General features: G+C 42.2%; 7 protein-coding genes and 1 non-coding gene across 8 annotated transcripts; 7 read left to right on the forward strand and 1 right to left on the reverse strand.

Moving 5' to 3' along the window:
- The first annotated feature begins 20 nt into the window (after window positions 1-20).
- On the forward strand, window positions 21-3,139 carry cox2 (cytochrome oxidase subunit 2). Its single transcript has 3 exons — window positions 21-130; window positions 1,160-1,428; window positions 2,808-3,139. Exons 1-3 carry the CDS (start codon window positions 21-23, stop codon window positions 3,137-3,139), a joined length of 711 nt encoding a protein of 236 aa, YP_539024.1.
- Window positions 3,140-4,629: 1,490 nt separating this feature from the next.
- Window positions 4,630-6,258, forward strand: cox3 (cytochrome oxidase subunit 3). Its single transcript has 2 exons — window positions 4,630-5,135; window positions 5,967-6,258. The coding sequence occupies exons 1-2, from the start codon at window positions 4,630-4,632 to the stop codon at window positions 6,256-6,258; spliced, it is 798 nt and encodes a 265-aa protein (YP_539025.1).
- A 1,364-nt stretch (window positions 6,259-7,622) lies between these two features.
- On the forward strand, window positions 7,623-10,206 carry nad1 (NADH dehydrogenase subunit 1). Its single transcript has 3 exons — window positions 7,623-7,909; window positions 8,669-9,109; window positions 9,948-10,206. Exons 1-3 carry the CDS (start codon window positions 7,623-7,625, stop codon window positions 10,204-10,206), a joined length of 987 nt encoding a protein of 328 aa, YP_539026.1.
- Window positions 10,207-10,527: 321 nt separating this feature from the next.
- Window positions 10,528-12,702, forward strand: cob (cytochrome b). The gene is made up of 2 exons: window positions 10,528-10,947; window positions 11,902-12,702. Exons 1-2 carry the CDS (start codon window positions 10,528-10,530, stop codon window positions 12,700-12,702), a joined length of 1,221 nt encoding a protein of 406 aa, YP_539027.1.
- Window positions 12,703-14,340: 1,638 nt separating this feature from the next.
- On the forward strand, window positions 14,341-16,610 carry nad9 (NADH dehydrogenase subunit 9). Its single transcript has 2 exons — window positions 14,341-14,572; window positions 16,255-16,610. Exons 1-2 carry the CDS (start codon window positions 14,341-14,343, stop codon window positions 16,608-16,610), a joined length of 588 nt encoding a protein of 195 aa, YP_539028.1.
- Window positions 16,611-17,057: 447 nt separating this feature from the next.
- Window positions 17,058-19,775, forward strand: atp1 (ATP synthase F1 subunit alpha). The gene is made up of 2 exons: window positions 17,058-18,200; window positions 19,362-19,775. The coding sequence occupies exons 1-2, from the start codon at window positions 17,058-17,060 to the stop codon at window positions 19,773-19,775; spliced, it is 1,557 nt and encodes a 518-aa protein (YP_539029.1).
- Window positions 19,776-20,403: 628 nt separating this feature from the next.
- Window positions 20,404-20,476, reverse strand: PhpafMt20. Its single transcript has one exon. It is a non-coding gene; the product is annotated as a tRNA-Trp (tRNA).
- Window positions 20,477-20,500: 24 nt separating this feature from the next.
- Window positions 20,501-20,857, forward strand: nad3 (NADH dehydrogenase subunit 3). The gene has a single exon. It carries the CDS (start codon window positions 20,501-20,503, stop codon window positions 20,855-20,857), a length of 357 nt encoding a protein of 118 aa, YP_539030.1.
- Window positions 20,858-21,806: the final 949 nt, after the last annotated feature.

The raw sequence follows: 21,806 nt of genomic DNA on the forward strand, positions 1-21,806 counted from the left end.
AAAAAACAAGAATATACCAAATGAGTTTGAAAAATACATGGCTATTTCCAATTGCTTATTGTGACGCTGCGGAACCTTGGCAATTAGGATTTCAAGACGCAGCAACACCTATGATGCAAGGAATAATTGAGTGCGCCTAGATATATCATCACGGTTGCAGAGCTCTGCTCCAACTCTGCCACATCCGCTCAAGCTGGCTATCGCCAGGATGTGAGCTACACAGGTGGGGCATCCTTAGCAATAAGATTGCCCCGAAAGCATCATGTGAAACTCGCAGAACATTGAGACTGCCCTCACTAGGATGCTTCGACAAAGCATAAGGAAAGATCAGGGTAACAAACTTGATACGTGAATCTAGTCCATCCAATTCCGGGCCGTATGTCTGAAGCAGAATATCAAGGCATACGCGTGGATAGTAAGCCTGCAAAACGGCCGAACTCGCGCTCGATATCAATTGCGAACACGGGACTTGAGTCCCCACGTGGCACTCTATACAGGAATAGCCCGAGAAATCAGGCATTCACGCAAGGATCTAACCCTTTAAAATCCGTGATGGTGGAAGCTGGGGAACTAACTCCCTGTACGGGGAGAATTCAGAGATCCCGTAGTAAGAATGCATACTTTTAGCTATTAAGGGGATCAACCTAAGACCGTTTCGTATCCTCTCTGAGGTACATAAGGAAGGGGCTTTGCAAAAAAAAAAATATATCTATTTTCCCGTGTCCCTATCTCAGTTAAAGAGCGAGTGAAAGCCTGTAAATGCAAGGATGAAGCATACAATGGACTGTTACGCGCTCGACGATATCATCATCTTAGCTACGTGTTACGAAGCAATCAGTTTATAGCCTCGATGATGCCACTGCGCAATAGTTTGTGGAATCAAGTGAGAAAAAAGAATATATATATATATTCTTTTTTTGCTTGCTTCTGTGCAAGCTTCCCAGCTGACTGACTTGACTGTTTAACACATGCCCACTTTGTTCGCTTTGCGAACAAAGAAAGGTGCGCGTAGCGCCGTTACGTTTCATATTTTGTTTTGGAGAAGGGCGCAAAGCATGCTTCTTCGCCCCTCCTCAGGCCGAGGTTTGAGGTAGCGAGCTTTATGACGGAAAACTGTCACGTATGGTTCTGAGGGCAGACACCGAGTGCTGACCCCTATCTTACATCATGATATTTTTTTCTTCCTAATAATTATTTTGATCTTTGTATTATGGATGTTGGTTCGCGCTTTATGGCATTTTCATTATAAAAGAAATCCAATTCCGGAAAGGGTTGTTCATGGAACTACTATAGAGATTATTTGGACCATTTTTCCTAGTATTATTCTGATGTTTATTGCTATACCATCTTTTGCTTTATTATATTCAATGGACGAGGTAGTAGATCCAACAATTACTATCAAAGCTATTGGACATCAACGGTATTGGAGTGCGCCCTTTCACGAGAATGATGGAAGTGCAACGAAATGCACCGGACTGGTTCTATGGTCTGCGAAGCTTCTGGCTTACCAAAAGAAAGATGAGCCAAAATCATTCTTTGTTTGACGTTGAAAGACTCAAGGGACTAGAGCATGCCAGAAACGGGGAGTTGAGGTTAAACCTATAGACTGAAAAGGCTCCCCCAGCTAATAGGCCTATGGTTCCATTCTTTAAGTCGCTGGAGGTACACATTCCTCTTCTCGGTGTAGGCAATATACGAGAAATAGACTGCTCAGCCTGCAATGTCCAATAACAGCGCTGAAGTATTGAATCTATCAGCACCACAGCCAGTGGCATACGACTTCGAATCTAACAGGCCCGGCCCCGTCATTTTTTGGAATAGGGGATCCCCTAACGTTGGCAACAACCACGGTAGTGACAAAACTGCCGGAAGAAGAAGAACGAGCCTCTCTGAGGCTTGCTCTTCTTCTTTGGGGACGGAGGTCCTCCAGTAGGTAACATCAAGAACAAGAACTTTACCGAAGGGGACCAGCGCTTATACTGTACCGGAGTCTCGGCCGCTCGCAAGGGACGTCGGGCAATTTCGGCGAAAACTCAAGGGTCACAGAGGATTTACTTACGGTGGAAATGTTAATATTTTAGTCTATTTAACCTAATAAAGAGTTACAAAACTGCATATCGCAAGATCAAATGAAAATTTGGGAACATTACTCCAGGAGTCGGCGAGTCCGCTCTCGACGATTCAGGGCGTGACCCGTCTTATCATCATCGAGAAAATGAAGGACAGATCCTTTCAGTTCCAAGCAAGCGGTAAGTTTTTTGGAACATCAATAGGTGCTGCGGAACAAGAAGTAAACGGAAAGCCTATTGCTAGAAAACAATGAGCAAGGACATAAGGCCCCGGGATTAATAAATAAACCATGGGTTCACTGGGTTATTCCTACAACTTGGGCTATCACCCCCGAACGTTGCACTTATTGAACAAAGGATTTGGATTCGTTTTATGTGGTTAACTATGCAGTAAGGTCCCATACTTTTTTTCTATATGATCTGTGTTTTGCTTGTAAAACTACTGAAATTGCGGAAGCACATGATTACAGACATATCAACAAAAAGGCCAAAGTTTTGACCTTGAAAGGTTTCACTAAGATCATAGCTTAATAAAACAAGAAGGCTGCGCCCTGATAACGCCACCTGAAGATCCACTGTAGAGAGTATATTACGTTTTATCCCCGGGTGGGAAAGAACTAGACATTCTACTCTCCGAGTTTTAATGGGCGTGGAGAGCTGTCTGCGGGGAAACTTGCAAGTACAGTTTGGTGGGAGGCGTATGGGCCCTTGGGACCAAGGACTGGCCGTCGACCCAACCTTATGAGTATTCAGACTATAACAGTTCTGATGAACAGTCACTAACTTTTGATAGTTATATGATTCCAGAAGATGACTTAGAATTGGGTCAATTACGCTTATTAGAAGTAGACAATCGAGTAGTGGTACCAGCAAAAACTCATCTACGTATGATTATAACATCTGCTGATGTACTTCATAGCTGGGCCGTACCCTCCTTAGGTGTAAAATGTGATGCTGTACCTGGTCGTTTAAATCAGACTTCCATTTTTATTAAACGAGAAGGAGTTTACTATGGTCAGTGCAGTGAACTTTGTGGAACTAATCATGCGTTTATGCGTGCGCCCGAATAAATAGGCCGACTGCTGAGCCCACTCTGGCTCAGTCGCACTTTCTCGAACAGGGCAAACCTGGGTGCGAGCTACCCAAAAAAGCTATCATAGCAATATCATGGCTAGAGCAGTAGGGAAAAGCCGGGGATCGATGGGCCTGCCCCCATTAGGGCTCCCCGGTAAAGCAGAGGATATGGTTAGGATAACGAGCTTGAAACGCGGAGCCCGTCTTAAGCTGGACCGAACGTCCCAAGCAGGATATAGCGGCGAGCGAGTGGTTAGTAGACCAATAGTGTCAAACCCGCAGTTGATGGCATTAGCTTCTGCGGCACTCGAGGAACCACAGGGCACTCCATAAAGAGCAAGTCCGAGAGATCAGACGCCCGCGCAAGGACCTAAATTCTCACTAGGAGGTAAAACCTAATTCGGACCTATGGAAGTCGGGGCTAAGCATCCCCATGACAGTGTCGTGAGGGAGTTCAGAGGCCTCATAGTATTACAGGCCTGTTCAGGTCATGCGAAGGGGGCCAATCCAAGATCATACTTTTCCTTTACTAAGACAACAGAAGCTCTCAACAAGTCTATACGCTAGTTTACGCTCAAGTTAAACTGGACAGATCTTGTTCGTCTCTTGACACCATATAGGTAAAGATCTACAAAAAAAAGCAAACACGGCAGATACTACGGATTCACCCGGATATTGAGCGATCCTTTGTCTGGTACGAGGCTATTTAAAGAAAGCACAAAAAAATGACACCGAGATCTGGAAGGAATACTCTGAATAAAAAAAACCCAGCCCATTTAGTAAATAAGCCGAGCAAAAGTTAGTTATTTTTCAAACCACCGGAAATACCCAAGCCACGCGAGATCGGAACGAGGGCAGCAGCATCGTGTAAAAAAACCTCCGGCTAATGCTGGAGGTCATATTTTTTGCCTATTTTATTTGGTCGCCCGCGCGCATTTCGGCCCCACAGAGGAGGCCAACCAATTACACGCGGGCCCGGGCCCGCTAAGGGCCCAAGGCCATAAACGTTTTTAAGTCTGAGCAATTAGCGCTCCCGTGTAAGATTGTAGATGCGAGCTGGGGCGCCAAAGTTGACCGACCCGCTCGGGGTTATTTCGATTGTGTACTATTTGTAGATCTAATCGGGGAGATATGCATAGAGGTGAGAGACGTGAGAGCTAAAATTCGCTCGGGAAATGTTACCTATGACCAGTGTAGGTATGAAACTGCTGTGTGGACAACAAATACCACGACGCCGCCAACAGTGACTTGTGGGCTGCGGCGCAGATGAAGATACTGAGAACTCTAACTATTGTGGAGAAGGTTACCTAAGGTCCAAGGTTAAGATCTAGGAAGGTGAGCAGTACGAGCTGAAAGGCTCCCATACTGTTCGGAGGGCAGGGGCTTTTCCTGACCCCTATCCATTGTTGTAGAAGCTGTTTCTTTGGATGATTATGTTTCTTGGGTATCAAATAAATTAGACTAAAAAGCAAACACAGGACGAATTATGAGTGTCTCTCAAAAGCATCCTTATCATTTAGTAGATCCAAGTCCATGGCCTCTTTTGGGTTCATTGGGAGCTTTGGCAAGCACCATTGGTGGTGTTATGTACATGCACTCTTTTACGGGAGGTGGAACACTTCTTAGCTTAGGCTTGGGAATGATCCTATATACTATGTTTGTATGGTGGCGCGATGTTATACGTGAATCCACTTACGAAGGACATCATACATTTGTGGTCCAATTAGGACTTCGCTATGGTATGATTTTGTTCATCGTGTCTGAAGTCATGTTTTTTTTAGCTTTCTTTTGGGCTTTTTTTCATTCTTCTTTGGCACCTACGGTAGAAATTGGAGCTATTTGGCCCCCTAAAGGAATTGATGTGTTAAATCCTTGGGGAATTCCTTTTCTAAATACCCTTATTCTACTTTCATCTGGAGCTGCCGTGACTTGGGCTCATCATGCTATATTAGCTGGATTCAAAAAACAAGCTGTTTATGCTTTAGTAGCTACCAGGCGACCGTTAGATTACCAAGGAAACTTTTTGATTACCTCTCGTAATCATACCATTGCTGATGCTCGCAATGAGACGGATGCAACTTACCATTTAAACCAAGCGGGACAATAGCATGTTGCAAAAGGAAAGGACAGGGTTGACCAACCCTAGAGAACTTTTCCGACCGTGTCTTGGAAATATAGCCGAATGGGTCATTCATGAATGTGAGGTGTTTATGAGACACTAACTCAAGCGTGTTCGGTCAGGTTATTGATCAATCAATAATATTACAGCGCTATCTCCTCCATGGCAGAATGGTAGCCTGCCTGTGGCAGAGCAGGAGGAGGTCCCAATTTCAATATGAAACAAAAACACTGGAAGCACGGCTGCTTTTCTGTTCGAACTAGCGCTATTAGTTGGAAATCTTATGTGTTTTCATGTAAGTATAAGAGTACCTTGGTAGTACCGGTGAACTAGATAGCCATGATCCGGCTATCTGGGACGGAGGACTCGTAGTATCCGCCTACTCGAAAGAGAGCTGACAACAGTAAAGCACTTGACTCGATCTTATTCGTTTAAGGGCAAAGCGAGAAGGAGTCTAAATCACTGTACAGAAATGATTTTCATTTATGGACGTTACCTGATTGACACGGGAAATCTGACTTCATGTCTGAATAGAATTAAGCCTAAGCCTTTATAAAGGACTATGTGCCAAACAGACGAAAAAATCAGGTTGGTGAGCCGTGTGATAGGTAACTATCTCGCACGGTTCGGAGAGCACTTTATTATGTCAGACGAGTAAACGGCGACCAAGTTGTACGGCTCTATGAAGTAACTTTTGACTCTACCATTTTGCTAGCTCTAGTCTTCACCGGGTTTCAAGGAATGGAATATGTAGAAGCACCCTTCACGATTTCCGATGGTATTTATGGTTCTACCTTTTTCTTAGCCACTGGGTTTCATGGTTTTCATGTCATTATAGGTACCATTTTCCTAATAATATGCGCTATTCGTCAATATCTAGGGCATTTTACCCAAACGCATCACTTTGGCTTTGAAGCAGCTGCTTGGTACCGGCATTTTGTTGACGTGGTTTGGTTATTCCTATTTGTATCTATTTATTGGTGGGGAGGTAATTAAAAAAAGGAGAAAAACTCTGAAACAGTTTTTTTACCAACCTAATCATACTTTATTTAAAGATAGAACTTAATTTAGTTTGCTTTTTTTTTTAAGAACTGAGCTTGTAATGATGGTGGTATTCGTGATTAATTCTAGCGATTCTAATATGGATCCTAGTACTTTTGGAAGGAAGGTATCCGTATACCGTTGATGTCACGAGGCAAATATTTTGATAGACTCAAAAGTGATCAATAACTTAATTATTACTCTAAGAGGAAGCTTGAGGTCTATAAGGGCATTATGATGTCAATTCAGAGGGCATAAAAGGCGTCCCGACCTTGCCGCTGAAAAAAGAATATGTTTGCTATGCCCTATCACGTAATATGCAACCTGCCTTTTTTCCAACAGCAGTCGAATGGGTAAAACCGTAGCTGCTTAAGAGCAACCGTTAGATTTGCATAAGAAAAGCGAAGAAGGTGGTTGACCAACGCCGCGCGGCACGCGCGTGCTTGCCCTAGGCCGGTTTGCTTAGGGTGTTGCTTACGCAGCGCTTTGGAGAGGCCTCGTGCTGATGGTAGACCAGTAACATTTTTGTGGGAACCGAATAATAAATATAGCTCCGCGGTCTTCTTCGTCCATTATGCGGGGGTGCGCGGCTTATGTGAGAACCCGCGCGCCCCCCCCCCTCCTTTTTCGTTTGTTTGGTCTCGACCGCCTCGTTCGTAAAACAAAGTTTACATACATATTAAAATAGATGGGCTAGATGCACTAAACAACAAAACTACTTCATTAATTATAGGAAATGCTTATATGTATGTATTTTGGAAAGGTGCATAGCACTTGGTTGGTTTTGCAAACAAAAAAAGAAAATATATATATATATATATTTTTTCTTTGTTTCGCTAATCAGTAGAAAAATATACTATGCTCCGCGGCCTAGTTCATTTTACGAGCTTGTTGGATCAGCCCCGAATTGAATCAAAGCTTTTCAAAGGCTTTTTAGTCGGTTCTCCGATTAGACTAAGAAAAATAGAAATTAATACATTCTTCTCGCGCGAGTGTTTTGTCAATGCCTAAGGGCAAGGAGCCGTAAACCCGCGGCAAAAAAAAGATATATATAGCTCCGCGGGTAGGTGTCTGTTTTCTGGCCATAGCCAATTAAGGTGTCATGTCCATAATTCTTATGACATTTCACAACTTTATTTGGGGGCTATCATTCATTCAGGCTACTTTAAGCGGTTTAACTTTCAATCATCCGCCTTATCCCGTTAGCCTGCGGTCCACAACCCATGTTTTTCCAAAGCTATTGTAAAAAAAAAATATATATATATATATTTTTTTTGTAGCTTTTTGTATGAAATGAGATAGAAAAAAAAGCCAACAAAATGAGACTGTATATCATTGGTATTTTAGCGAAAATACTTGGAATAATAATACCCCTTTTACTAGGAGTAGCCTTCTTAGTTCTAGCTGAACGTAAAGTAATGGCTTCTATGCAACGTAGAAAGGGTCCTAATGTAGTGGGATTGTTTGGATTGTTACAACCTTTAGCAGATGGTTTGAAATTAATGATAAAAGAACCTATTTTACCAAGTAGTGCTAATTTATTTATTTTTATAATGGCTCCAGTAATTACATTTATGTTAAGTTTGGTTGCTTGGGCTGTTATACCGCGCGCCGTGCAAGGTGCTTTCGTCGCTATGGGGCATATCCTGGTGCCCGATCTCCAGTCTGCGTCAATGGAGTAAATCACCCAGAGGTAGCGTTGCCGCAATGCGCGTGGAAAAGCATCTGGGAAACCAAGTCACAGGAGACCCTTCAAAGGATGACTCGGGAGATACTGTTGGGGTTGATGAGGCTGACGAATCCGAATTACGTAGCTGCTGAACGACAGCATTCACCAAGCCAGCGGGTAAGGACTTGGTCCCGTAATCGGTTCTTTTGGTAGGTATAACGGAGGCCGAAGACGGAAAAAAAGATTTTTTTTTTCGGGGGCATTCTCAGTAAGGGAATAATACTATGCGGACATCTTACCTCAACAAACAGGTGAAAAAAGTCGAAGACGCAATCACGGGATCGACCTACTCTCTAGCGAGAGGGTCGGCGGAGCCGCTGTAGTAAGTGGATAGGGAAATCGACCAAGCTAGGTACGCACTGAAGGGCGGCAGTCATGATTCGATGGTAGAGGGTGCAGCCCTTTCCTTGCCACAGATGTGGTGAAGGCGGCGACGCTTCAACTCTTCTGAGAAGACGGGTTGGTCATAGCAGACATTCAAATGCTGCTACGATCTCATTCAATAAGTACCTCGTGAAGCGCGTCAATATATATATATATTTTTGTTGACATGCTTTAGTAAATCAGTGGCGGAGAGCTTTATGACGGGAAACTGTCACGTATGGTTCGGAGGGCGGGGAAATCTCCGACCCCTACTTTTGATTATGGTATGGTATTGTCAGATTTAAATGTAGGTATACTTTATCTATTTGCTATATCTTCTCTAGGCGTTTATGGTATTATTACAGCGGGCTGGTCCAGTAATTCTAAATATGCTTTTTTAGGAGCATTACGATCTGCAGCTCAAATGGTTTCTTATGAAGTTTCTATCGGTCTTATTATTATTACTGTACTAATTTGTGTAGGCTCTTGTAATTTTAGTGAGATTGTAATCGCGCAAAAGCAGATATGGTTTGGCATTCCCTTGTTTCCTGTATTTATTATGTTCTTTATTTCTTGTTTAGCAGAAACTAATCGAGCTCCTTTTGATTTACCAGAAGCAGAAGCTGAATTAGTCGCGGGCTATAATGTAGAATATTCTTCGATGGGTTTTGCTCTTTTTTTTTTAGGGGAATATGCTAATATGATCTTAATGAGGTGTGGAGCTTTGCATCTGACATTCGTTGGGCTGCGGCCCTCTGCAGGAGCCAGTGTCCTTTTAAGGGCCTTGTGCAGTAAACCCTTCTGAGCGATCTGAAGACTAGTAGGCCCGCGAAGCTTTCGGAGAAGGGTAGCCTGGTGTGTCAGCACAACAACGAAACGCGAACCCATCGGATGACCTATCTAAGACTAGGGAGATACCCTAAGTGGGTACCTCGTAACTTTTCCCCAGACCTATACGTGTACCGAATGCTCATACGGGAAAGTGCGCTCCTAGGTCTGGAACCGGGGAGGGTTGCTGCGAGAAAAAACTTCTCGTCTCATCCAGGGGGTGCAGACACACTTGCGCGAATTACAGGTGACAGCTACAAGGGTGGCGGGGGAAGGAAACGGTACCCCATATCCGGGGATGAATGTAAACCCATTGAACAGGGATACTCATTCTGGTTCTGGGAGATAGAACTCAGCGGCGGTGGTAGACATTAGTCTGAAAGTCGGGCTACGCGAGCCTAAGTCACTAGGGCGCAAAGCGCAGCACCCATATGCGGACAATAGACTACTACTCGCGTAGCGAATCCAGTCTAAACCAAGCAGCTTAAAACCTGACGGAAAATAAACTTTTTCCGCTCTGTGCCGATCATCCACACTCAAACATCCATGCCAGGCCTTCGTGATTCGGAAACCTAGGCGTAGCTCTGGTTAGAGGGGATGAGACTCCAGATTTCCAGAACGGAGCCGTATGACGCGAGAGTGTCACGTACGGTTCTTTGAGAAGGGTGTGAATCTCTATTATTCTCAGGCCCCCAGGGGCCACGAAGCTGCACCCTTACTCTCCTAGTCTATGTACATTGCTCTTTCTAGGAGGTTGGCTGCCCATCCTAGATATTCCTATTTTCCATGTGATTCCGGGTTCTATTTGGTTTAGTATCAAGGTTCTTTTCTTTCTGTTTGTATATATATGGGTCCGTGCGGCATTTCCACGATATCGTTATGACCAATTAATGAGGCTTGGTTGGAAAGTATTCTTACCTTTATCATTAGCTTGGGTAGTTTTTGTATCTGGTGTTCTAGTAGCCTTTGACTGGCTCCCTTAATTCATGGAACAATTTCACTGCAGTGCAACTAAAAAATATATATTTTTAATGAAAAAAAACTCCGTTAAATAGCAGCTCGAAAACCAAATGAATTGATTAGAAGAAATAGAAAATAATATATTTTATTCGTTCTATTAACTCCGTAAATGCAGGCTTTGAGCGTTCTAAAACGAATAAAATATATATATATATATATATATATTTTTTTTTTATCTAAGGCCTTGTAATGATGGGTAAATCCTGCCCATGATGGATTGCGTTAATCATGAAGAACACAAAGTTTCCATGATCCGCGAAAACGAGAAAGCACGAAACATTAATATGGCAAGACGACTATCGATTCTTAAACAACCTATATTTTCTACATTTAACAATCATTTGATAGATTATCCAACCCCGAGCAATATAAGTTATTGGTGGAGTTTTGGTTCGTTGGCTGGTCTTTGCTTGTTCATTCAGATAATTACAGGCGTTTTTTTAGCTATGCATTATACGCCTCATGTGGATTTAGCTTTCTTAAGCGTAGAACACATCATGAGAGATGTGAAAGGCGGCTGGTTGCTTCGTTATATGCATGCTAATGGGGCAAGTATGTTTTTTATTGTGGTTTATCTTCATATTTTTCGTGGTCTATATTATGGAAGTTATTCGAGTCCTAGGGAATTAGTTTGGTGTCTTGGAGTTGTCATTTTACTTTTAATGATTATAACAGCTTTTATAGGATACGTACTACCGTGGGGTCAATTTGGCCCCTCCTTCTACTAATAGAAGGATAAAAAAACCCCACTAAATGCGGGAAACTCTTTATTACTAAGGTACTTTTTTCCCATGTAAGGCGCGAAATGGACGATTTTTGGTGGCGATCCCTATAAATTTAGCGTTGCTGTCTGTCTTGCGTGGGTTTAAATTCTAAGTAAAAATCCTTAGCATGGCATCATAGACAATCCGCAGGAAAACTCTTGCTACACGAGAATAGGCGTCTTCGGCCTTGGAAAAAATAGCATAGAGATTTCCTCAGAGACTACACGTGGGGTGCCTAGTCTATCAGTGATCTTCGGCTAGGTAAATATATAGTCCCATTTCTTTCTAAAAAATCATGTCTATTTCACTCTAATGAATGAATAAATAAAGGGCCTCCAGCCTATTGGAGTCTTATGGTCTATTTAAGCCGTATATTAAGGTTTTATTTATAAGCTTTACTTAAGCAGCTTTTTAACCTTTTGCCATAACAGACCCGGGATATTTTCTTTTAATAGGGTTTACTTTAAGTTCTTGCTCCGGGGATATTTAAGTAACACCCAATTTGACGAATAATAGTAAGGCCGAAGGCCCGCCAGTATCTAAGATTTCAAATCAAAACCTCGGCTAGTTTGAATTGGTTCCTGTTTTCTTTCTTTTGGGGCAGTTAAGATAGTTTCTAAGAAAATTCTGGACTATTCGACTCTTGGAGCACTAGCCTATTGGCTTATGAATGATGAGGCCAAAGAGCGCGCGGGCCTTATTCATACAAATAGTTTTACCAAAATACTGCAGAAAAAATTTCATAGCAGGGCTAATTCTAGTAAAAAATAATTGAAATCGCTGCTCGATATTTTGAGTGAAATGCTGAAATGAAAAAAACCGGTGGAGCCTGACATCATTCATCTAGAAAGTCTAAAAAGGATGTAGAAAAGACATGGTTTGGGGGAATTTAGGCAAATGAGTTTTTGGGGAGCTACAGTCATTACAAGCTTGGCTAGTGCAATACCTGTGGTAGGAGACACTATAGTAACTTGGCTTTGGGGTGGTTTCTCGGTAGATAATGCTACCTTAAATCGTTTTTTTAGCCTTCATTACTTACTTCCTTTTATAATATCTGCCGCGGTTATTATTCATCTTGCTGCATTGCATCAATATGGCTCTAATAATCCATTGGGTATCAATTCTTCTGTGGATAAAATAGCTTTTTATCCCTATATGTACGTAAAAGATTTAGTATGTTGGGTAGCTTTTGCCATTTTTTTTTCTATTTTTATTTTTTATGCACCTAATGTTCTGGGGCATCCCGACAACTACATACCCGCGAATCCTATGTCAACTCCGGCTCATATAGTGCCAGAATGGTATTTCTTACCAGTTTATGCGATTCTTCGAAGTATACCTAACAAATTAGGGGGTGTAGCTGCCATAGGACTAGTTTTTGTGTCATTATTTGCTTTACCGTTCATTAACACATCGTATGTACGTAGTTCAAGTTTTCGACCGATTCACCAAAAATTATTTTGGTTGCTTTTGGCAGATTGCTTACTTTTAGGCTGGATTGGATGTCAACCTGTGGAAGCACCATATGTTACTATTGGACAAATTGCTTCAGTTGGTTTTTTCTTCTATTTTGCTATTACGCCCATTCTCGGCGAATTAGAAGCTAGATTAATCCAAAATTCTAATGTTTGCGAGGACTTAAGTCCTCGCAAGCTTTCCCACATTTTTAAGAATTCAATTTATGTTGTGAAATGAAAAGCCATCAATTTATTAACCGTCTTATTACCAAATCCCCGTATCCGGGTTTTACCTATTATTCCTTCATTAATTAGTGGTGTGCTTTCAATTGCGCCACTTTTCAAACCCATCATTGCACCTTGTGAAGATTGGAAAAAAAAAAATTCTAGAGGATTTGGACAAGTATCCTTGCCGGGATTGCTCTAGCAATTACAGCGGGTATTCCAGGAGTCTCATAGGTCAAGAATTCCGGATCAAACGAAGTTTCTGTCCGGAATTCTTGACCTATGAGACTTCGCCGAAGTTTATCTACCCATAGTTCACAAGAGATTTTGACAAACAGATTAGGATAAAAGGAGAGGCTTTGCGCTGCGGCATCTTTGTTTGTACCAAATTTATTGGAGCTTACGCCCTAGCTAAATAAGTTGTAGTAGAAGAGGGTATTATGGCCCAGGCGTGCCGCCGTCTTTTCTCTTCCATTGCTTTTGTGTCGTCTATCTCTTTATGAATCTGCTGAGATTTTGCCGATTCCACACCAGATCCAGCTACGGCGCAAAAAACGTCTATGCCTAGAAGGGATCAATTAGCTACTTTTATGCGCAGATTTATTATACTGGGAATTTTTATACCGGGCATATCTAATAGTTTTTTTGGTTCCGCTGGTCTTATTATAGCAAACGCGTAATCATCCAAACAGTTGTCGTCTACTGTTAAATTTGATGATTTACCACATTGCAAAAGTTAATTGACTTCGTTAAGTCTTCCGGAGAAATTATCATTATATATTATGGTGTTGGCACGTCGGCGGCAAAAGTTGTTTCTGGTATTAGAACCCCAGTCATTGAGGCTTTTATAGCTTCTACAGCAATGACGGCCTATAGCCAAATAAAGTCAGAGAGGCGTCTCGAAGCTTAATAAGTACGGCAATGCCCGGGCGACCGGTCCTGCCCAGCCCAACATAATGACAGCCAGGATGAGTTAGCAGTAGCATGGCGCGAATCTCCTGCTATTGGTTGAGAGCCTTACTTGATAACGAATCGGTTAGAGCTTGTAAACTTGGTGGATGGCTTTAATCCCTTTAGAGTTCACGGATCCCGCGGCTGTTTTTTCAGCTTATAAAAAATATATATTTTTTTTTTGCTTCATGTTTTCCGGATTTATCAAGTTTACCAAGTTTACAAGCTCGAATCGGTTGAATTCGTAGCAGGGCACTCTGTAACATTTTACCATTTGCACTAGAGACTAAATGCTACACAACGTATTCACTGTGGGGCTCCCAGCCCCAATTTTGCATTTTTATATTCAGCCAATAATTTTCTCACTATCCCCTGCCCCCGCGAGTTAAAGGACCTTCGGCCCTTTTAATGTAAGCTATACTAAGATTCTAACTTCGGGTCTGAGACTTTCGTGAGCGAGTCCTCGGCTAATTAAGTCATTGAAAAGGTGGCTCTCTAAATGGCTGCAGTAGGTAAAGGCTTGAGAAGCGCAACCTGTGCCTTTGTAAATTCTGCCAGATCACATAAATAAAGTAAGTGTCCAAGATCAGCAAAGCTCCCAGCTTTTAGACGATTTACCCTTTGTAATACTAAAAAAATATGCTTCGCCCTTTAACTCATGTTCTAATGTGTTTACTTCCTAGAAAAAAAGAGACGATTTGTGGATAACCAATCGTTTTTCAAATCTCTGATAGCTACTTTACCAAAATGGATACATCAATTTCAAAAATCAAAACATGAAAATATATTATATACCAATCCTGATTACCTATTTCAATTATTATGGTTTTTGAAATATCATACCAATACACGTTTTCAAGTCTTGATTGATATTTGTGGAGTTGATTATCCTTCTCGAAAACAAAGATTTGAAGTAGTTTATAATTTACTAAGGGCGACCGCGAAGTAACCGAATAAAGTGCTCATTCGTACCAAACGAATGAGACGTTGTAGAAGTCTGCAACGAAACGGGCACGACTTATTTGACGGATATACCGCTAGAGACACCCAACGGAACGAACTTCCAATGGGGAACATAGCCTGTCGTGAAAGGGGATCACAGGGAATAGCCAACCCATAGGCGATACCCAACCGTGTCTTCGAAACGCAGTTGAACGGGAAAAAAATTTATTTCTTTTTTTTCATTCGTGAACGTGAGGTGTAGGTGGGATATTAGCCCGGGCGCATTAGGCAAGACTCGAATGAAGTATCACAGCGTCTTCTTCGTACGACGGAGCTTAGTGACGATCGTACCAGGACAACAAAGGAACCAAGATCCCAAAAAGTATTTTTTTCTTTTGGCTATGCTCATGAAAATCGAAGTAAAGGGCGAAGCTTCAAAGGCACAGCACTTGAGGGTATCTAAAGCACCTGAAGCGCACTGCGCGAAGATGCCCAAGAGCATCTAATTACGAGCATTCGGTGGAACCGGTGAACCATACATTTTTCTAGATAGAGATGCGTGGGACAGAGGGCTCGTAGTACCTGCCTACTCAAAAGGACCCCGCAAAAGGAAAGCGCTGGCACTGTATGACGGAGGGGAAGGAGCCTAAATCGACGTATCCCCTGCTAGCCAGGGGGTACTTTGCGTACTCAAGCAGCATGAAGAGATCGAGATTGAGCTTGGCTGAAACTAAGCAGTTAAAAAAAATATATATTTTTTTGCTGCTTCGGCATATTCTGATCGTCTGCATGTTTTTTGGAAACATTGTCATAAAGAGCAGTTCCAGCCAGAAAGCCTTTTTCGACTCATAAAGGGTCTCAATCTGTTGATTACCGCGGTAGCTACTATTAGGCATGTATGTGATGTAGGTATGAAGGGTATATATATGGATATAATTGACACTAATCCAGGTTTGAAGAATGGTGCAAAACTACTATATGCGGCACTTTGATCCAAGTACCATAAACACTGGGAGACTAGGTAATCCACTTCGAATTCCGTTTCGAAGCAAAAAAGGCTAGAAGCGTGCAGCAAATAATTTTTTTTTATGTAGCTTTCCTCGGCCACACTGCGATACATAGAGCCATAATTGAAACAGTAGGAAACCTCGGTCTAGGCCATCCGCAAGCGCGCGTTTCACAGATGATTTTACTAATTGTGCGCCAACACCTCCATTCTACCTTGCCCTGCCAATTATTAGCGTCTGGCAAACTCTAAAAAGCGATGTATAGCGCAACGCGCTTAAGCTACAGACTACGTATCTCATTGGCTAAAACATATGCGAATTAGGCACCGCGGCTAAGAAAGCCCACTCGAATTGCATAACTCATTCGCTTACAAAAGTTACCACGATAAGCAATACGAGGGCGCAGCGCCTCCGGAAGCCATATATGCTGCTAGTTTTTGCCATAATGCAAGGCCACGGGTGGGGTGGCTCCATGTACGGAAAAAATATATTATTTGGCCGGGAAAGCCCACGCTTAGAGCCATACGATTACGAACAACCTTAGCTGAACTTGAGTTAGAGAGCCGTGTGATGGGTAACTATCTCGCACGGTTCGGAGAGCACTTTATTATATCGAGAGAGTGCATAGGGAAACTGCGGCTCTGCGATGGAATTCTTGACTCTATGTATTCAATATAACTCACGCATTCGTGTACAAACCAGTGTGGACGAAATAACTCCAATTTGTTCGGCAGTCAGTATATTTCCGTCAGCCGGCTGGTGGGAGCGAGAAGTTTGGGATATGTTTGGTGTTTATTTTTCTAATCATCCTGATTTACGTCGTATATTAACAGATTATGGTTTTGAGGGTCATCCATTACGAAAAGACTTTCCTTTAAGTGGATATGTGGAAGTACGTTATGATGATTCAGAGAAACGTGTGGTTTCTGAACCTATTGAGATGACTCAAGAATTTCGCTATTTTGATTTTGCTAGTCCTTGGGAACAAAGTTCGCGTAGTGACAAATCGAGTAAAAAGTAAAGAATTTTTGCTTACAGCCATCTTGATAATATTCAATTTCGTAGTAATTGCATGCTCGGCTCAGTTCTATGGCATGCTGAATAATCCGCTTTGCCTGTTTGAACCAAACTCGGTCTTTTCGATCTTGAAACAGCGGGAGTGTTGACCTTTTGTGAAAACGCCGCGCTCGGGTGATGGGGATTCGAAAGAATAAAGTGGGCCTCCGCTACTTCATTGGCTTAACAGAAAAAAGGAAGAAAAAAAGAAAAAAAAATATAGAAATGCCCCAAAATTCTTTCTCTTTGCCTTTTCTCTTCCTCTTACGCTTTATTAGCTTGAAGGAGCTTGGCCAATGAATGCCCCCCCCCTTCCCGTCTTAATCTATCATTTAAGATGATAAATTGGACACAATCTGAAGGTTCAGATTGTGGAATTATTTAATTTATTGGTAGAAGGTTTTATTAATTTATGAACAAATTAACTGGAAATAAGTTGGCTGGAGCAGAACTATCTACATTATTAGAACAAAGAATTACCAATTACTACACCAAATTGCAAGTGGATGAGATCGGTCGAGTGGTATCAGTTGGAGATGGAATTGCACGTGTTTATGGATTAAACAAGATTCAAGCTGGAGAAATGGTTGAATTTGCCAGCGGTGTGAAAGGAATGGCTTTGAATCTAGAAAATGAGAATGTAGGAATTGTTATCTTTGGTAGTGATACTGCTATTAAAGAAGGAGACATTGTCAAGCGCACTGGATCTATTGTGGATGTTCCTGTAGGAAAGGGCTTGTTAGGTCGTGTGGTTGATGCCTTAGGAGTACCTATTGATGGAAAAGGTGCTTTAAGCGCTGCAGAACGCAGGCGTGTAGAAGTTAAAGCTCCCGGGATTATTGCACGTAAATCTGTGCACGAACCGATGCAAACAGGATTAAAAGCAGTAGATAGCCTGGTTCCTATAGGTCGTGGTCAACGAGAACTTATAATAGGAGACAGACAAACTGGAAAAACAGCTATTGCTATTGATACCATATTGAACCAGAAGCAAATCAACACACAGGGCACCTCGGATAGTGAAAAATTGTATTGTGTGTATGTAGCGATTGGACAGAAACGTTCAACCGTGGCACAATTAGTTAAGATTCTTTCAGAAGCGGGTGCGTTAGAATATTGCATTATTGTAGCAGCTACTGCTTCGGATCCTGCTCCTCTGCAATTCCTGGCACCATATTCAGGTTGCGCTATGGGAGAGTATTTTCGAGATAATGGAATGCACGCATTAATCATTTATGATGACCTTTCGAAGCAATCAGTGGCATATCGACAAATGTCATTATTATTACGTCGACCACCAGGTCGTGAGGCGTTCCCAGGAGATGTTTTCTATCTACATTCTCGTTTATTAGAAAGAGCCGCTAAAATGTCAGACCAGACTGGTGCAGGTAGCTTGACCGCATTACCTGTAATTGAAACACAAGCTGGAGATGTATCTGCTTATATTCCTACCAATGTTATTTCCATTACAGATGGACAAATCTTTTTGGAAACAGAACTTTTTTATCGTGGAATTCGACCTGCTATTAACGTAGGATTATCTGTAAGTCGTGTGAGCGGGGTGAGATCTACATGGGATCGCTGGAGTTGGAAAGCTCTGCGTAGGATCCCTCAGCGCGTAATCTGCCTTACCCGATCATAACTGGGTCGAAAGCAGGTAAGTCAGAAACTAACTATCGGAAGTTCAGGAAAACAAACCTCGATGATGGTCGCCCTACTCTCAGAGGGAAGACACCCAGGATTCTACCTGCGTGAACTTGGGATATGTGCCGTCTGCAGCATGAGTACTTCTACTACACGAGAAGGAAAAGGGGAACCCTGCGTCGGAAAACACACGAACTCCACGGCGATGAACGGGTCAACCAAGGCTCTACAAATCGTTAAATACCTAGAGGGAACTCCCGATGGGAATCCGGGCCTATTCATGAGGAAAGGCCGCGATTCGTACGGTCCCAGTGGAACCACCACAAAAACTTACGAGGGGGAACCTCGTTGGTTCGGCGATGGATAGAACTGAGAATCAGGAAAGTCCTGCTTCTCCTGCCCGAGTTGGGGCTGCCTGCAGCCGATCGAATTCGGGAACTGAAACCTAACGCCGACGCGAAATATCGGAAAATCATCGACATAATAACTGGCCCACATGCGCTCATAGTGGCGTACCAATGCATTCAATCTAAACTCGTAAAAAAGGAGGGGATGACTGACGAATGGAAGATCTTCCAGGGAGGAAATCGACTTCTTATCCGCGTTAATCGGAGATGGTTCGAGCACATCGCAGAACAACTGCGCGCGGGGAAATACCTCGCAAAACAAGTAAACATCCCAAAATCGGCAAAACCCGAGGAGACAAGACCGCTTACGATGATCAGCGCCAGAGACCAGATATTACAAACAGCCATCAAGGCGGCCTTTCTTCAAGCTCACGCCATAAGACTTGAGCAAAGGCTATAAGACTGCTAAAGAAGGAAGTGGTGCAGCACAGTTACGGGATAATGAATTGGCGTTCAATAGGAAGCAAATCCCTTCGCGTGCTTAACATTCTAAAAAACTACACACGGGCAAAGTATTGATGATTTGATTGTTCTCGTCTATAAGTAACAGGTTTCAGGAGAAGGGAGCCGTGTGATAGGCGACTATCGCGCGCGGTTCTTTGAGAGGGAGCCGGGTTCTATAGCCTGTGCTAGTGCCTAGAGATGGGCGCGAACCCTACTCTCGAGGTTCTGCGGCTCAGTTGAAAGCTATGAAACAGGTATGTGGTAGCTTAAAACTAGAATTGGCGCAATATCGCGAAGTAGCCGCTTTTGCTCAATTCGGTTCAGACCTTGATGCTGCTACTCAGTATTTATTAAATCGTGGGGCTAGGCTAACAGAGGTTCTTAAACAACCACAATATAGCCCAATTTCTATTGAAAAACAAATAGTGGTTATTTATGCAGCTGTCAAAGGTTATTTAGATCAAATTCCTATTTCGAGCATTAATCAATATGAACATGAGCTTTTGAAGTCTATAGACCCAGATATACTTTCTGCTATCGTACAACAAAAAAACATTACTGAGCAGATTAACAGTCAACTGGCTACCTTTTGTCAAAAATTTACACAGAGCTTCTTAGCGACTCATTCAGTTTAAAAAGATTCAACTAAAAAAAAATTTTCAGGCCGCGGGTTTTGTTTCCGTGCTTCCGGGTGGAGGGTGAAAGCGGCCAGGGCGCAGCCAATTTTTTTTCTTCCGCCCTCTGGCTACGCCCCTAGTAAGGCTTCGTCATACGAGCGGAGCTCGAAAACCCTCCATCCCCACATTAACAACATGTAGATTTGTAAAAAACAGGAAGGCAACAAAACATTAACAAAATCGGGCCAGGAACGCTTATTTGTAGAATGTACTATTTGTAGGTTCTGTAGGTTTTTACTGCGTATTTGTACTATTAGATATTCTTTACGTATGCAATAAGGGCATTCTAATGCCGGCAAAGATAACTGGATGACCCAGATTGACTATGTATTGCCGTAATGCATCTGGCCGCAGGCTCGCGCTTAGATAGAGTAATGCATCAGTCTTTTCTGGAAACTTTCTGGCGCTTAGAGGCTGCAAGTGATGCATGTGTGGGCTGCAAGTTATGCATGTGTGAGCGTTAACAAAAACAATATATATTACATAGCTCCAGCAAATCAAGTCTATCGCTCCGCAACAATTTCTAAAATGAATCAATCATTTTGATGATTGATAGCTACCTCCACCAAATTCTGGCTGGTGTAATCAGGAGAAAAGGGATTCGAACCCTTAACCTGTGGTTTTGGAGACCATTGTTCTACCATTGGAACTATTCTCCTAAAAAAAAAAGTGGTTCTTGGTTTATGGAATTTGCACCTATTTGTGTCTATTTAGTAATAAGTTTGCTACTTTCTTTGATCTTAATCGGTGTTTCCTTTCTATTTGCTTCTTCTTCTAATTCGGCTTATCCAGAGAAATTGTCAGCTTACGAATGCGGGTTTGATCCTTTTGATGATGCCAGAAGTCGTTTTGATATACGATTTTATCTCGTTTCTATTTTATTTATTATATTTGATTTGGAAGTCACCTTTTCATTTCCTTGGGCAGTTTCTCTTAACAAGATTGGTTTGTTTGGATTTTGGTCTATGATAGTATTTTTATTGATTTTGACGATTGGATTTTTATACGAATGGAAAAAGGGCGCTTTAGATTGGGAGTAACCCGGGAATTTCTGAGCCAAAACACGATAAAAGCAAAAAACATTTTTTTTTGCTTTTATCGTGTTTTGGCTTTTAGCATTCCTTCCATCGCAGCGCAAACAAAATGGGATAAACCTCGATAAGTAGGCATAATAAGTCATTCATTAACTTTATTGAGCTCTCAGAGCCTTTGTTGGCTACGCCAACAAAGTGCAGCCCGCGGCAAGAGAGCCCGTAAGGCCGCACCGGCTCTCTGATGAAATTAACTGAGAGGATGCTGGGACGTCAAACGAGTCGAGCAGGGCGCCGCCAAATTAGTTTGTTTTCGTGCGTTTGATTTTTTTTGTTTTGCTTGGCAGTTTACTATTTTTGCCCTATCGGGTGGAAACTAGTAAAGCATTTCGCGGAACAATGACTGTCTGTTCCCGTACAGTGAATGCCTAAAAATAATAGAATAGATCTTTTTGCGATGGGGGAAGCCCAAAAAAGCGGCTGGGAGGGTTCGCACAGCGAATGAAAGATGAAGGTAGCTTTCCGGGGCTACTTTTTCCTCTCGCCAAAGAGCTTCTGAATAATATGCTTCGCTTCCCCCGCGCTCTTTCCAACAAAATGAAAAAAAAAGAGACATTCTATATCAATTACATAGTATACTCAATTATATACAATCAATAAAGAGATTAGCGCATGAAGACCTACCTTTTGTTGATGCTTTGTGCTATATAATGAGAGAAAAAAGTGGTAATAGATATTTTTCTTGTTATTTGAAAAAAAAAGAAATATTTTTTTGCTATGCTTTTTCTCTTTAAGCCTTACGGTCCTGCTTTCGGGTCCGGCTTTTTATCCACTTTACTTTAACCAATAGGCTGGAGGAACCACTTTGGTGGCGTTGCTGTGAAAGATAAATTTAGGTGTTGCTATAAAATAAAGCGTCAAGCAATTGGTCAAAAGTGAACACCTTTAATAAAAAATA

This window comes from Physcomitrella patens, mitochondrion (assembly GCF_059467195.1).
Source record: "Physcomitrella patens mitochondrion, complete genome".
In the NCBI taxonomy this organism is placed as follows: Eukaryota; Viridiplantae; Streptophyta; class Bryopsida; order Funariales; family Funariaceae; genus Physcomitrium; species Physcomitrium patens.